Source organism: Phacochoerus africanus, chromosome 15 (assembly GCF_016906955.1).
Source record: "Phacochoerus africanus isolate WHEZ1 chromosome 15, ROS_Pafr_v1, whole genome shotgun sequence".
NCBI classification, from domain to species: domain Eukaryota; kingdom Metazoa; phylum Chordata; class Mammalia; order Artiodactyla; family Suidae; genus Phacochoerus; species Phacochoerus africanus.
The window spans coordinates 47221033-47236468 of NC_062558.1; the positions used below are offsets into that span (position 1 = coordinate 47221033).

The following is a 15436-nucleotide window of genomic DNA, read 5'->3' on the forward strand; positions in this document are numbered from 1 at the left end:
TCTTCCCTCTGTTTATTGAATCCTACTCATCTTCAAGGTCAACATATGTCCAAAACTTTCATGAAAGCCTCTTTGGCTGTTTTGTTCACACTAATTTCTTCCTTCTCTAAATTCCTTTTCCAGCAGGACCTCAAAATTTGACACTCTCAATTGATTCATAGAGATTACTTTATCACCCTAATCAGATTCTTAAGGACAGGAGTCTTCTTTTCTGTCTCCCAGAGTGAAAGTCATAGTCCTGGGCATGTAATAGTTACTTGTGCTACTCTGTGGTAGTGGCACAGAAATGGAGGGAGAGGCCCTTTGTTCTTTCTTCTCTTTCTGTCCTCTATTTTCTTCCCAGCTTTCTTTTTTCTTCCCTTTCCTCTTCTTCTTCTTTTTTTTTTTTTTGTCTTTTGTTGTTGTTGTTGCTATTTCTTGGGCCGCTCCCGCGGCATATGGAGGTTCCCAGGCTAGGGGTAGAATCGGAGCTGTAGCCACCGGCCTACGCCAGAGCCACAGCAACGCGGGATCCGAGCCGCGTCTGCAACCTACACTACACCACAGCTCACGGCAACGCCGGATCTTTAACCCACTGAGCAAGGGCAGGGACCGAACCCGCAACCTCACGGTTCCTAGTCGGATTCGTTAACCACTGTGCCACGACGGGAACTCCTCTTTTCTTTCCTTTTTCCTTGCTTTCAGTTTTCCTTCCATAAGCCTATGGGTTTAGCCTAACTGGTGACCTTCAAAACTAAATTGAGCATTTTTCAGCCCTCAATATCCCTTCTTGGCAAGATTATAAACAGCTATTTGAGCAAGGCAGAAAACTGGTGCATGAAGGTGGGTAACAATTCCTCAGTGCCCAAGCTATCTCTTTTTAACTTTGTCTCTAGTTTAGTTTCAATTTTCTCTGATAGGTTTGAGGGGAAATTTCCCAAAATAAGGACTTCTAATAACTTGTTAATAAATTGGTCATTTCCTTAGTACAATAAATTATTGTTTTTTAAGGCATGCAAAACTCCTAAACTAGCAGCTTTGAGGTAGTGAAATGCTGAGGAAATTGGGCTTATCTACAGAAAAATACTACAGAGTGGGAAGAAAACTGTTAAATGAGCTTTGATACAGGCAATGTATATAATAATAAAGTTAGAAAACAAAAGTTTATTACATAAGTTCTGAGCTATCATTTATGATCCAGAAAAAAATATTTTCAACTTTTACAGATTGTTTCCTATAGCAGTAATCTCTAACCTCTGTGTTCATGGCACACTTTTGATTACTAGAAAATTTGGGGGCATGTTTGATGATATTAAAAGACTCAGAAGGACACTAAACATGTCAGCAATAATTATAGAATAACTATGGCATAGCAATGTTCATAGAACCTCAAAGTATCCACGGGGTTACACAGTTCTATGTGGCTCTCTCTTTTTTTTTTTCTTCTTCCTTTTTTTAGGGCTGCGCCCATGGCTCATAGAGGTTCCCAGCCTAGAGTGGAATCAGAACTGCCAACCTACACCACAGCCACAAGAACGTGGGATCTGAGCTGCATCTGCGACCTACACTACAGCTCATGGCAATGTCAGATCCTTAACCTCCTAAGTGAGGCCAGGGATTGAACCTGGGTCCTCATGGATACTAATAGTATTCATTAACCACTGAGTCACAGTGGGAACTCCTCTACTTGGCTCTTTAGCATTAAGTCACTGATAGAACTATTTACCTCTTTGATCTCACTATTTTATATACTCACAAAACAACATGCTCACATAAACAGTCTTTCTTTGGCATTTATCTGATATGGTGTCATATTTCTTGACTCATATTGGTAGAAGTATACCCTCCCCTAAGCAAAACTGCACAAACAATAGCAATAGTAATATATACCCAAAGCAAAAATACATTTTATCCATGGATTAAAATTTGCAGCACTCTTTTTTTTTTTTTTTGCTTTTTAGTGCTGCACTAACAGCATGTGGAGGTTCCCAGGTGAGGAGTCAAATTGCTGCCGACCTACACCACAGCCACAGCAACTCAGGATCTGAGCCATGTCTGCAACCTACGCCACAGCTCGTGACAATGCTGGATCTTTAACCCAATGAGCAAGGCCAGGGATTGAACCCGCAACCTCATGGTTCCTAGTCGTATTCGTTTCTGCTGTGCCATGACGGGAACTTCTGCAGCAATCTTGTGAAGAGTCTGTCATGGTACACCAGTTGATAACCTCTGTCTTAAAGTGTGCTTACCCAGTCCAGAGGCCAACAGAGTTTTGGGCATTGCACAAAGTTGCAGTGCTTCGGCATATGAAGTTTTGTTCTGGCTTCTCCCTCTTAAGAAAGATGAATTGACAAAAGTAACTAAGGTAGTGAAGGATAGTGTGGCTTTTCTACAGACACACACTACAGAATGCGTAGAGGGTATTAATAAGATGTGTAAGCCAAAATGTAAATACATTAAGGAAGTGTTTACATAACTTAAAACATGATAGACCCATAAAGTATTACTATATTTAAATATTTTGAGGACACAGATCTTACTGTTTCACTCTTTTTTTCCTTGTAATAGACTGCTTCAGAAACTGAACTATAGATGATCCCTGCCTCTAGCCACAGTACACTTTTAGAGACTTTAAAAAAAAATCCTGTAGGATGAAATCCTAATTGAATGTGAACTCTGTCCTGGCTTAGTATTTATTCATTTGGCAAATGTTAACTGGGCTCCCTTTATGTGCCTGAAATACGGGAGGTAATGGGAGAGATGAGGTCCCTGCTGTCTGGAGGCTTATATTCTTATGAGAGAGGATAAACAAGTAAACAAAAATTAGCAAAAAAGTTTCAGATAGATCATAAATCTATGAAGAAAATAAAAGGTGGTATGCTGGAGAATGCTGAGGGGAAATGGAGGAAGAAAGATTGGAGGGCAGTCCCTGGAAGGTTCCCCTGAGGGGCCACTGTTTGAGCTGAGATCCAATGGCTAGTCACCCTATGCAGGTCTGTGAGAGGCAATAGCATGTGACTGGCAGAACAACACAGTATTTAACATTGCAGGTGCTAGAGTCAAATCCCAGCTCTACTGCTTACTAGCTTCATCTATAATAATGTAATACCTACTCAGGGTGTAGCTCTGTCAGAGTGAATAGATGTAGAGCACTTAGGGAGGGCCAGAATATCATCATCATTATCATCCATGAGAGACAACATATTCCAGAGTACAGTTCTGTAAAGTCCCTGAGGCAGGAAGGCATCTTGTGTGTTCATGGACAGAAAGGGTTCCCTGAGCCTGGAGCTTAGTGAGTGGGAGGGAAAGAGGCAGGAGATAAGGTCAGAGAGGTAGGCAGCACGCAGATTGGTAAGGCCTGTGGACCAAGGTAAATTTTGGATTTTATTCTAAGGGCAGTGAGAAACCATTAGCAAAGGAATGGTATGGTCTGATTTGCATTTTCAAAACTTTTTTTGGCCATAGAACAGAAAACAAATTATAGGAGGAATAGTTTGGAAGAAAGCAGATCAGATGGAAAGAGATGGCGTTGGCTTGGATAGGGTAAAGAGAATGAAGGTGAAAAGAATCAGATGGACTTGGGATATGTGTTAGAGGTAGACCTGAAAAGCCTTGCCAGTGTATTGGAATGTGGAGAGAGAAGGAAAAGCTGTTGCTGTCACTTTGGTCAATGTGGATAATAGAAACCATTGGTGAGCAAGTTAAAGGCTCATCTTTATTAGGCAACACATTAATCTGAAAAGCAGGAGAATGTTTTATGAAGCGTTAAGAAGGGACAAGTGCCTGCTATAAATATACCTTCCTGGATCAATCAGAGTCAGTTATGAAGGATTAGCATCTTCTGTAAAACAATTACAAACATAACTTATTAGCTGCGTCAAGGAGCAAATAATAATGGGTTAATAAAATTATAATCATTAATAATACAATTAAAAAAATAAAAGACAGCTCAGAGCATCAAAAGCTAGAGTCGGTTGAGAAACATGGGCAGGCAGGAAGAACAGGCATTGTTTACTTGACGGGGCAACTACACTTGGCATCAATGAAGAGAGGATGTTGTATATATAGCCTGTCTGGAGTGAACCTGTTGCTGTAGGTACCTCTAGTTTCACATACCTCTCCTACTGAACTCACAAAGCAGACTTCTGAACTTGGTTTGGTTTCTCAAATAGACTCTCTTGCTAGAAAAAATATTCTTCTCTTAAAATTAACACCAGTCAGTCTTCTCCGAGTTTAAGCAGCATGAGCCAGTTTCCTCAGTACCTGCTCATCTGTGATTAATGGGATCCCAAATCTTAGAATAAACAAAAGTAACAAGAACATTTTGATTCTTTCTAACCAATCTAACATTCTCATTCCCATATTGTCAAGAAGCAAATGCTGACAGATAAATGAAGGGTATTTTTCATTTTTTGACTTAAACTTTGCCAGTCTTTAGTAACTTTTCCAGCTCTTATGAACAGACCATTGTTGATCCTTGAATAACACAAGGGTTAGGGTGGTGACCCCCACGCAACAGAAAACCCTTATATAATTTATAGTGGATCCTCCATATACACAGTTCCTCTGTGTCTCTGTGTCAGCACCCTTGGTTCAACAGCTGCAAATCATGTACAACTATGTTATTTACTGTTGAAAAAAATCTATGTGTAAGTGGGCCCGCATAGTTCAAACCTGTGTTGTTCAAGGGTCAACTGTACATGTATCTGGGTCAAATGTTAGCTTCAACTACCAGGCATGCAGCATTTTAAATGTATATTTCTCTTGAGGAAATTTGTCCCTTTATATCTAGCTTATTTATATTTATTTATATTTGTCCCTATTTATAGCTAGCAGATAGCAGTGGTATCTACATTTTAGTGCAGGATAAAACAAACAAACAAACAAACAAAAAACACAAAAAACCCATACCAGAGAGATCCTGGTTCCTTTTTAATTTTTTCTCATTTTCCTGTTGCCATTCTAGTCTTCCCTGAATTACTGTGGAGTCTCTTAAAGGCTCTCTTGGTTTCCACTTCTCTGTAGTCTTAAAATAGCCAAGGTGATCTTTAAAAATGCAAATCACTCTCATGCTTAAAATCCTTCAGTGGACTTCTGGTTTCCTTAGAATATAATCCAAACTCCTTACCATGGTTAACAAGGCCCTACAACTTCCTCTACAACCTCATTCATCCCCTACCCTCTCCCTGTGCTCATTCATTGTCAGCCACTTGGCCTCCTCTATGATCCTGCAATAGGCCTCCTTTCCTATTCCAGAGCCTTTGCATTGCTATTCCTTCTTCCTGGTGTGTCCTGCCTTTCCCAAGGTCTGCACATACTGACTCCTCTTGCCACTGAGGCTCAGCTCAAACATCACCTCTTTAGCAAGGCCTTCCTTGACCCTTCCAAATTAAATCAGCCCCTCTCCTTTCTCACAGTATCTGCTTCATATTGTTCACAACACTTATTACTACCTGAAATTATTTTGTTTACTTATTTATTGACCATTTCTTCCACCAGTCTCTGTAGTCCAGAAGAACTTTCCTGTCCAGGGAAAAGTCCAGGGACCTTTTCTGTTATGTTAATCACTGTGACTCCAGCACCTGACACAAAGTAGACAGCCAATAAATACCTGTTTCATCAATGAATGGTTTCTTAATCAGTTCCACTGTTATTTACCTAAGCTGGGTCAGATACTTGACTCTGTGCTTTAGTTCTCCAGCTTTAAAATGGTAACAATAGAATATGCCATCTAACTCATTTTTATAATGGAGGAGAATAATTGTTTTTGTATCTGGAAGTATTACTCCTGAATAATGTAATGCTCTAAAAGAAACAGGTATAGGAAGTAAAGAGGCTTACAATGAAAGTGTTACCTATTATCAGATAATTAAAGTATCTCTTACCTATTATCAGATAAGATTCTGGATTTTTAAAAGTAATTTCCTTCTCTATTTTCTTTGATATTTTTAGAAAGTGACTGAGATATACCAGTTCAAATTCAAATACACAAAAGAAGGAGCCACTATGGATTTTGACAGGTAGAATCTGTTTAATGAACATGAGAAATACATGGGATTGGGTAAACATAAGCCTTTCGAGGCCAGAGATAGGCATTATACTTCCTTTGTAATTTCTCCAACAATCCTACAAAATACTACTATTATAAAAAGGGACTGCAGTAATTGTTCAAATTTTTGAAACCCATGGATGAAGCTGGTAGGAGAAGAGGCTTCCTTTGCTTCTTCCCCTCTTCTTGTAGGTGATGTTAATAGGGTCTAAAGGCAAAGTTTATTGGCTAAGGGTTCTAATTCCTAAGACAGAAAGATCTAGCTTGGAACCCTAGCTCTATTACTGGTCATACAATTTTAGGCAGAATAGTCAAGCTCTCTAAATACTAGTATTCTCATCTGCACAGTGGAATTAATATCTACTTCATATGGTTGCTGTGATTATTAAATTATAGTACATATATAAAGATTTGCCTATGCCTGGCACATAATAAACACACAATAAATGGTACCTAGTGTAGTGGTGGTTGTTATGGTGGTTGGCTTGGAGGCAATGGTGGTTGGTGGGTGGCATCACCCACCATAGATATTAAATAATGAGACTGTCTACCTGGTGTTGATTGAAGAGCTCCAGGAGGCCAAAGTTTCTCAATTGCTATGCCAAGATATCAATCCTTTCTATCCTCAATATAGCCAGATCAGGACTGGGGTAGATGAAACCCCTGAGTTATTTACCTATAGGCATGAATATTCTCATCTGCTCACCCCAGTATATCATCCAATTATAATTACCTATGCATCCCTACATGCATTAGGAAAGTACTGGAAAGTACTGCATTTCCTATCAAGTCTTAAATTCCAAATTTTAGATATACTAATGGGTTAAATGGCAAAGACAATTCACTTGCTTCAGAAGTCCTTAGTGCAGATAGAAATGTTTTATTGAGGAGCAACATTTATTCCTCTCCCAGTAGCTTTTGGATTCAGATAGAGCTAAGTATGCTGATGAGATGGAATAGAAATGGAGAGGGTGTGTGCTGGTGAAAAGCCCTGGGTGGTAGAGAGCTCCATATCAGGGGGAAGAGTTTCTCTGAAAAGAACAACTCTGAAGAGAAATGTGGTTTAATTCGCAATCTTCCATGGCATTAGCTCAGTGTCATCATTTACTACAAGTCTGATGATTTCTCTCCAAGATTCACACCCTTAATTATCCTCTCATTTGTAAAATTTACAGACAACTCTAGGATGTGAAGAGGAAGTAAGTTCTAGGAATAAGAATTAAAATACTAACTATCATTAGCTAACCATCTGTATAACACTTTACAGATTGTTCAACACTTTTCATACATATTCTCTCACATAAAACAGCTGCATTTTACTCTCTAAAATTCAAATATAAGTACTACCGACAACCAGATTAATCTCTTTTCTTACAAAGGCACATATGTCTAGAGGTGAATAGTAAAACAGAAATGGCCAAATCTTTCTGTTACTAAGGGGAAGAGAAGGTAATGCATATGACTAATTTCCTAGAAACCAAAGGTGGGAATTTGTTCAAAAGATTATTCATACAAAATTACCTTATCACTTCTTCCATAGAAAAGATAATTTTCCTTTTAAAAGAGTGCAAAGGGGTCTTGATAATGATTTTACCTGATTTTATAAATATGATGTATGCTGAAGGATCCCATGAGCTACATGGTTCTAGCCCTTCTCTCTGGTTACCTATTTCAAATTGGTTAAATCATGGTAAATAAAACTTCAAATTATTCAAACTGAAAAAAGAGCAAATGTATTTATTTAATAATGTTTGTTTATGACTTCACACTACCTCAGTTACTAAGGATTATTTTTCAGTATTAAGTGCTTACTATGTGAATGGCATTATACAAATATATTGCAGTGATAGTCAGTCTTGGAAAGTACCCAGATGTGAGACTAACTGGGGAATTTTTTTGGAGAGAAATAAAAAATGTCTAGCGTTGGAAGATAATTTTGTTCAACTTGTTCATTAATTTATTAATTCAACAAATGTTTATTGAATATTTACTGTAGTTGGGCACTAAATTTTGTACTGTGGAGATGAAAAATACAGCCACTCATAGTCTAAAAGGGAATATACAAAGTTATAAACAGGGCGAGCCATAGGGATTATCAGGGAAGATGTCCTTGAAGAAATGACACGTGAGTTAGGTATTAAAGAATAAGTTCAGGAAGAGAAATGGGAAAAGCACAATATAAGTGAAGTAAACAGTACATACAAATGCACGCAAGTAAGAAGCAGCTGGGTAGTCATTCTGGATGAAGGTAGAGGTGAGGGTGTGTCATTGTACTCACACCATTCTCAAATTAAAATGTGGAAGACTGAAAGGTGGAAGATATAATAGGAGAAACTTAGGCGAGAGAGTGGCATGAGTAGATTTTCCTATTAGGAATATTATTTTGACAATGATGTAGAGAATGTTTTGCAGTGTGGACAAGAAGAAAAGCAGGAAGAATAGTCAGTCATCATCATAATCCACATAAGAGTGAGGAGGGGATGCCTCTGAGAGATAACCAGATGGTACAAACACCCAGAGTTGAGGACTAATTTATACTTGGAGAGGTACAGAAATGTGTACCTCACAAAGGAGCTAACTGACCTAGTGTGTCTAAGTGACTTAACTGGGGTCATTCAGCTATTTAGCAGCATAGCCAATATTAAATGTCAAGTCCATTGTTTTCACCGTTATAGTATGCAGTTATTTGTAAATCAAATTTTAAAAAAGTCAGGTTGCATTTAAAATGCCTTAAGGAAACTTGCTACTTAAGAAATCCTTTGTATATACATTGCAAAAAGTACAATAACTTGTAATTTACATTCTAAAATAGTCTCGAGTGTCCTGAGTTTATATTTATTTGGTCATACAGTAAAACATTTTGTTCTTTTTGAAATATATTTTCAATATTATATGTGATTGAAAAGTATGCTGTTTTTCTATGTGGTTATAGCAGTAGTACAAGCTTTGAAAGCGGAACAAACAGTGAAGATATTAAGAAAGCCAGTGTTCTACTGATCCGTAAACTGTATATACTGATGCAGAACCTTGGACCCCTTCCTAATGATGTTATACTTACCATGAAACTCCACTACTATAATGCAGGTATGTGGAAGCCTCTAGTCAAATTCCTTCTTAAGTGCTTAAGTAAGATTTTGGCAAGCATTTGAAAGAGATGCCTGTTGTTACAGAAAGAAAGATTAATCTCTGTGCCCTCAGACTCAGTTTTCTTGGTTTTCTGCTCTTTTCATTTTGCAGTGACCCCACATGATTACCAACCCCCTGGTTTTAAAGAAGGGGTAAACTCACACGTCCTGCTGTTCGAGGGAGAGCCCGTAAACCTGCAAGTGGGATTGGTCTCCACTGGCTTCCATAGCATGAAAGTAAAAGTCACAACCGAGGCCACCAGAGTGTCTGATTTGGAGAATAATTTTCAGGAGAGCAGCGCTACTGAGATTGCCCATCAGGGTCTAGACTGTGATGAGGAGGAAGAGGAATGCGATAATCACGTAAGGCAAAGCTGTTGCAACCCTCCATTGCTTCAGTTAAACCCAGTTAAAATTTTTCATTTCCCACACAGCTCATATCACAGTAAGGGAGTCCAGTGGAGTGTGCTGGGTATAAAAACTGAAACAAGGGAGTTCTCTGATGGCCTAGCGGGTTGAGGCTCCTGCGTTCTCACTGCTGTGGCTCTGGTTGCTGCTGTGGTGTAGGCCGGCAGTTACAGCTCTGATTCAACCCTAGCCTGGGAACTTCTATATGCTGCGGGTGTGGCCCTTAAAAAAAAAAAGACAAAAGACAAAAACAAAATCAAAACCCTGTTTTCTAAAATGGTTGCACCAATTTATGCTCTACCAACAGTGGCCAGACTACCCTACATTCTTGTCAACACTTAATATTACCCAAGTTTATATTTTCCACTGGATGTGAAATGGTGGATGCCTCATTTGCTTTTTCCAGATTATTAGTGAGTTTAAACATCCTTTCATGTGTAATGGTCCTTCTGGTTTTCTTATATATAAAGTAATGTTCATTTCTTTCGTGGATTTTTCTATTGGATTATCTTTTCTTCACTGATTTAAAAATATGTTCAGTATTGTTTCAGGTTTGTTGCCTGTCTTGTCACTTTCTTTTTTTTTTATTTTTAAAGTTTTATTTAAGTATAGTTGATTTACAATGTTGTGATAACTTTTTCTCTACAACAAAGTGATTCAGTTATATATGTACACACATGCATTCTTTTTCATATTCTTTTCCCATGTAGACCATCACGGAATATTAGATAGAGTTCCCTGTGCAATACAGCATGTCCCTGTTGACTAGTCATTCCATATAGCAAGTGCACACATTCTTCACTTTCTTTAAGATTATTTTTTTTGCTGAAGAGTTCTTAATTTTAATGTAGTCAAATCTTTTCCTCAAACCTGTGCTTTTGGGTATTAAGAAATCCTTCCTTATCTGAGGTCATTTATAATATTCTCCTCTATTTTGTTACAAAAGATTCAAGGTTTATATTTTTCATTTAAATTTGTATTCCACTTGGAGTTTATTTTTATTTGTAGTATGAGGTAGACCAGGCTCCTTTTACATTTTTAGTACAAGTATAATATACATACAGAAAAATACACACATCATAATGACACAGCTCAATAAATAGTCACAAACTGAACAACAGGGCTGGGACAAGGGTGAGGCAAACAATCTAAGAGTGAGTGCCTCCTGAAATTCTGCTCCCCAGATATCTTGTTTGGCTTACCCCATCCTAGCCCTACTGAATGCACATATGAAATCAGCACCCAGATCAAGAAACAAAATACTACCAGCATCCCGAGAAAACCTGGGTCTTACTTTGCCATTGCTATTCTCAGTGACTAATCTCTATCCTGACTTCTATTAGCATTGATTAATTTCTAATTAATGCTAATCCCAACAAGCTAATCTCTGTCCTGAATTCTATTAGCATTGATTTATTTCTCTAGTTTTTTATTTCATAGTTGTGGACCCATAGAATATGAAATATCTTTTTACTACTCTGAATATTCTGAACATGTTTTTTAGTGAAATATATACACATTTCTGGTGGAAATATAATTGCTAGGAGTAGAATTGCTGGGTCACAGGATGTGTGTACATTTAGCTTTAACAGAGACTACAAAACAATTTCCAGAGTGGTTGTGCCACTTTACACTTCCATCAGCAAGTTTTGGTTGCTCCACATCCACACCAACAGTTGGCATTTTCCATCTTTTTAATTTTAGCCATTCTGGTGGGTGTGCAGTGGTATATCATTGTGGTTTTAATTTGTAGTTTCCTGATGACTAATGATAATGAACACCTGTTTTCATATGTTTATTGGCATGTTGGATATCATCTTTTGTGAAGTGCCTTTTCAAGTCATTTGTCATTTTTTCAGTTGGGTTCTGTTGGGGTTGTCATTCATTCTTGTGGATTTGTAGGAGTTCTGAATATATAGTCTACATATAAATCATTTGTCAGATACATGTATTGTGAATATCTCTTCAACTTTAAGTTGTCTTTTTACTCAGTGGTGTGTTGTGATGAACAGAATATTAATTTTAATATAGTTCAATTTATCAATCTTTTCAGCTATCTTTGGAAGTTTTTATTTTAAAAATTTTGTCTACTCTAAAGCTTACAGTAATATACTCTATATTTTTCTCTGAAAAGAAGAAATAACTACAGAAACAGGAGCCATATTTAAAATTGAGACCTCCAGAGTTCCCTTTGTGGCGCAGTGGTTAACGAATCCGACTAGGAACAGTGAGGTTGCGGTTCGATCCCTGCCCTTGCTCAGTGGGTTAGGGATCCAGCATTGCTGTGAGCTGTGGTGTGGGTTGCAGACGCTGCTCGGATCCCGCATTGCTGTGGCTATGGCGTAGGCCGGTGGCTACAGCTCCAATTAGACCTCTAGCCTGGGAACCTCCATGTGTTGCAGAAGCGGCCCTAGAATAGGCAAAAAGACAAAAAATAAAATAAAATTATGATAACTTTATATCAAAATATATAAATACTTGAAGGTAGGGGAGAGATCAGTTATTTATATTTTTGCTATGAAGTTATTCATGGGAGTCTTTTATAATTCTAAAAATCACTTTTGTTTCTGTAGTTATTTCCCTGTTTTTATATCTGCTATTCATTTGTGCCCCATTTGTTTTTCTTGGCTATATTTGCCCTAAAACCAGTAATTTTTTTTACCTTGAGTATGATGACTTTTTAAAAATATTACACTAGTTGATTTACAATACTGTGTTAGTTTCAGGTGTACAGCAGAATAATAATCAGTATTTTTTGTTAATCTTTTCAAAGTCATCTTTTGGTTGTGCTGATCATTGCTATTGCTTTGTTTGTTCTCTATTTTGTTCATGTTTTGCTTTTATCTTTGCCCTCTTCTATTTCTTTGGTTTGGTTTTGTTTCCCTTATTCCAACCTGATCTTTCCATCAATATATAGACATATGTATTCGACAACTACCTCAAATTCAACATCTCCAAATGGAATTTCAACTTCTGACTAAATATGCTCTTCTTCCTCCCAGGCTCTCTATCTTTGTATTGCATTAAAACTTTACCAATGAAAGAATATACACATATATAGAATATATATATACTATAATAGAAAAAAATGAAAATCTTAAAAAAAAACTTTACCAAATAGCCTGACCAGGAATGTGTTCAGCTCCTATTTTCTTCTCCCTTCTGACATCCATTTGGTTACCATTTCTGTCTGTTTTGTATCTGAAATATTTCTCCAGTCTGCTTTTATTGCAACTGTGCTGATTCTGGCTGTCATCACTGCTTTCTTGATGAATGACAGCTGAGTCTCCCTGATGTCAGCATTGTCTCTCTAATTTGTCTTCTGGAGTGCCAGAACCTGAAGTATTAAAACTATGATGATTATTTTCAAATATTTCAAGTTGATTTAATTTGTATAATTTCAAAGGGCAGAATGAGAGCCAGAAAATGAAAAGTACATTGGAATGGGGAGGTGTGAAGAGGTTGATTTGGCTCAGTAGAAGGAAGAATTTTCTCTTAAAAACTGTTTAAAGTAGTATCATAATGACGTTAAAGTAATTTAAAAAACAATGCAAATCTTCCAACTGTCCTACCATCCCATCAATACTGTTTTCATTTTCATATGTTCCATCCCCTCTAGTTATTTTCCACAGAGGTACATATTTGTATATGGTTTTAATTATGGTGTAAATATAAACTGTTTTACATTTTATACTTTTACTTTTATACTTAATGTTGATTTTATAAATATGCCCCACCTTGATCTTCATGTTTTTAATTTTAATGAACTTTTTCTCATTTAGGTACTTATACCATTTTGCTACTCTTAAACATTTCAGTTAATTCCAGATTTTGCTATTATGAATGGTGTTATAATAAACACTTTTGTATGTAGAGTGGAATTTTCCCTTATTTTCTAAGGATAGGGTGTCAGGAGTGAAATTTAGAGCCTGAAAATTTGCATAGCTTTCAATGAGTATTACCATTTTCCAGAAGCTTCCACCTTCTCTACCTCCTCAGAATGGATTTTCTAACAATGATGACTACTTGATAAATCTGTCTGTCTTGAGAAGGGTGAACTCTTTGTCACCAGCTATGTTCAAGTATAGATCTATACTGTGTTCACTATAGAGTATAAATGATTGTTTCTAAAGTGTGGCAAGAGAAAATCATGATTTGGGGGAAGGTTGAACTAGATTGACCTCTGAAGTCCCTTCCATGCTAAGATTGTCTGGGATATATTTTAAATTCCTAATAAGAGCAGAATTCCCTGCTAAGCACTGTGAGGAAAAATTAAGACCAATAAAATATAGTTTCTACTTTAGAGAACTCTAGTCGAAGAGACAATACCTACATGATATAATGAGAAACAATGCTGGAGAGTGAATGATAGAAATGTTAATTAACAGTATTGAGCATTGTTCTCAGGGCTTTATGTGCATTATCATTTTAAATCTTCCCAGCTATTTTATGAAGTAGATTCTATTATTATCCTGATTTGATAAATGAGGAAACTGAGGCTTAGAGATATTAGCTCAAGGCTAGGTACACAGTGAATAAGCAGCAGGGCCAGTACTCAAATAAAGGCAGTTGGACTTCAAAGCCTGTGCTCTTAGGATACAGAAATAAGGATAAATTGGCACTGTGTAGGAAAGTTTCACTGACTTGTGATTTTATGGATATCATTTTGATTGGCAGAGATTAAGGTGTGACATTCCAGGTAAGTTTGAAAGTACAATATGGTAGCATCAGAACTGTCATTTGGAATTCTAATACTGTACTTTCCACATCTTCCCCTATATCCTACATGACTTTGTTGAAATCTCTACTTTTGGTAACCTCTAACTCAAAGATTTTTTAAAAAAGATTTTTAAAAAACTTTAAATTATAAGATTTTTTCTAATAAAATAGAAAGTTTACAAAATCTTGATCAAACAGTTTATACTGCTTTTTCACCAGTAATCCATAGTAAGGAAGTAATTTAACATAATCATTTTGTGAGACTGTTGTAAGATTGAAAAAAAGATTTTAATACAATTTTCTTTTTCAGATTGTTTATCTTGGTCACATAAAGACAAATATAAAAAGATTTCTACCAGTAGTTAAAATTATTCAATATTTGTACTATTCATTTTCTGGTGTGATCCTTAATACCTAAAGAACAATGTAAAAGCAAGATCATAATTTTGCAGTGGATTCAGAAATGATCAAAGCAGTTGAACTTGAAACTTAAAAATTCTTAAATTAAAAGAACTCTGGCCATAGTCATGGCCATTAAAAAAAAACAAAAAACAAAAAACAAAAAACCTCAAAAAAAAAAAGAAAAAAGAAAAAATCTAACTCCACTTGGAAAATAGGACAAAGAACCCAAGAGACCAAGGAATCCTAGGACAAAATAGGGCTACATAGAACTGTCTGAAAAACCCTGTCCCAAATGTGTTCTTATCATTTTATCTACCTCTGCAGCATCTTTAGGACAAGTCTTCATTCCTTATCGGGGTGGTTTGGTTTTAAGGTCCAGGCATGGAGGAGACATACACACAGTGGCACCTCTGGGAAGCCGGATCTGTTTCCTCTGTCGTAGTGAACTAGACAGATAGCAATAGACATACATACTAGAGAGAGACTCTTGGACAGCCTTCTTTAAAGAACTCACCTAAGTGGTGACAATCACCACATGTTCTGGAATTGGATGTAGACTCTTATTTAAATTTTATGCTGTTTAAATGCTGATGGAAGAGTTCTTTCTAACAGAGGTAGTTAACTCAGGCTCCTAAAAGGACTCTAGTAATTAATGACACCTAGAGACAGCTATAAAAATATGGTGGGCTAATATTGCAGAAGTCTATTTTAGAGACTGATAGTCCTAGCTTATTAAGCCATTACAGCTTGCTGG

General features: G+C 36.9%; 1 protein-coding gene across 1 annotated transcript in view; it reads left to right on the forward strand.

Moving 5' to 3' along the window:
* The window catches only part of HORMAD2 (HORMA domain containing 2), a 78506-nt gene that overhangs the window by 14534 nt on the left and 48536 nt on the right, over positions 1-15436 (forward strand). Inside the window, exons 7-10 of the mRNA XM_047761476.1 lie at positions 5932-5999; positions 8065-8073; positions 8964-9112; positions 9266-9516. Of these exons, the coding sequence (XP_047617432.1) occupies positions 5932-5999; positions 8065-8073; positions 8964-9112; positions 9266-9516 (477 nt within the window). The remainder of the gene's footprint in view (positions 1-5931; positions 6000-8064; positions 8074-8963; positions 9113-9265; positions 9517-15436) is intronic.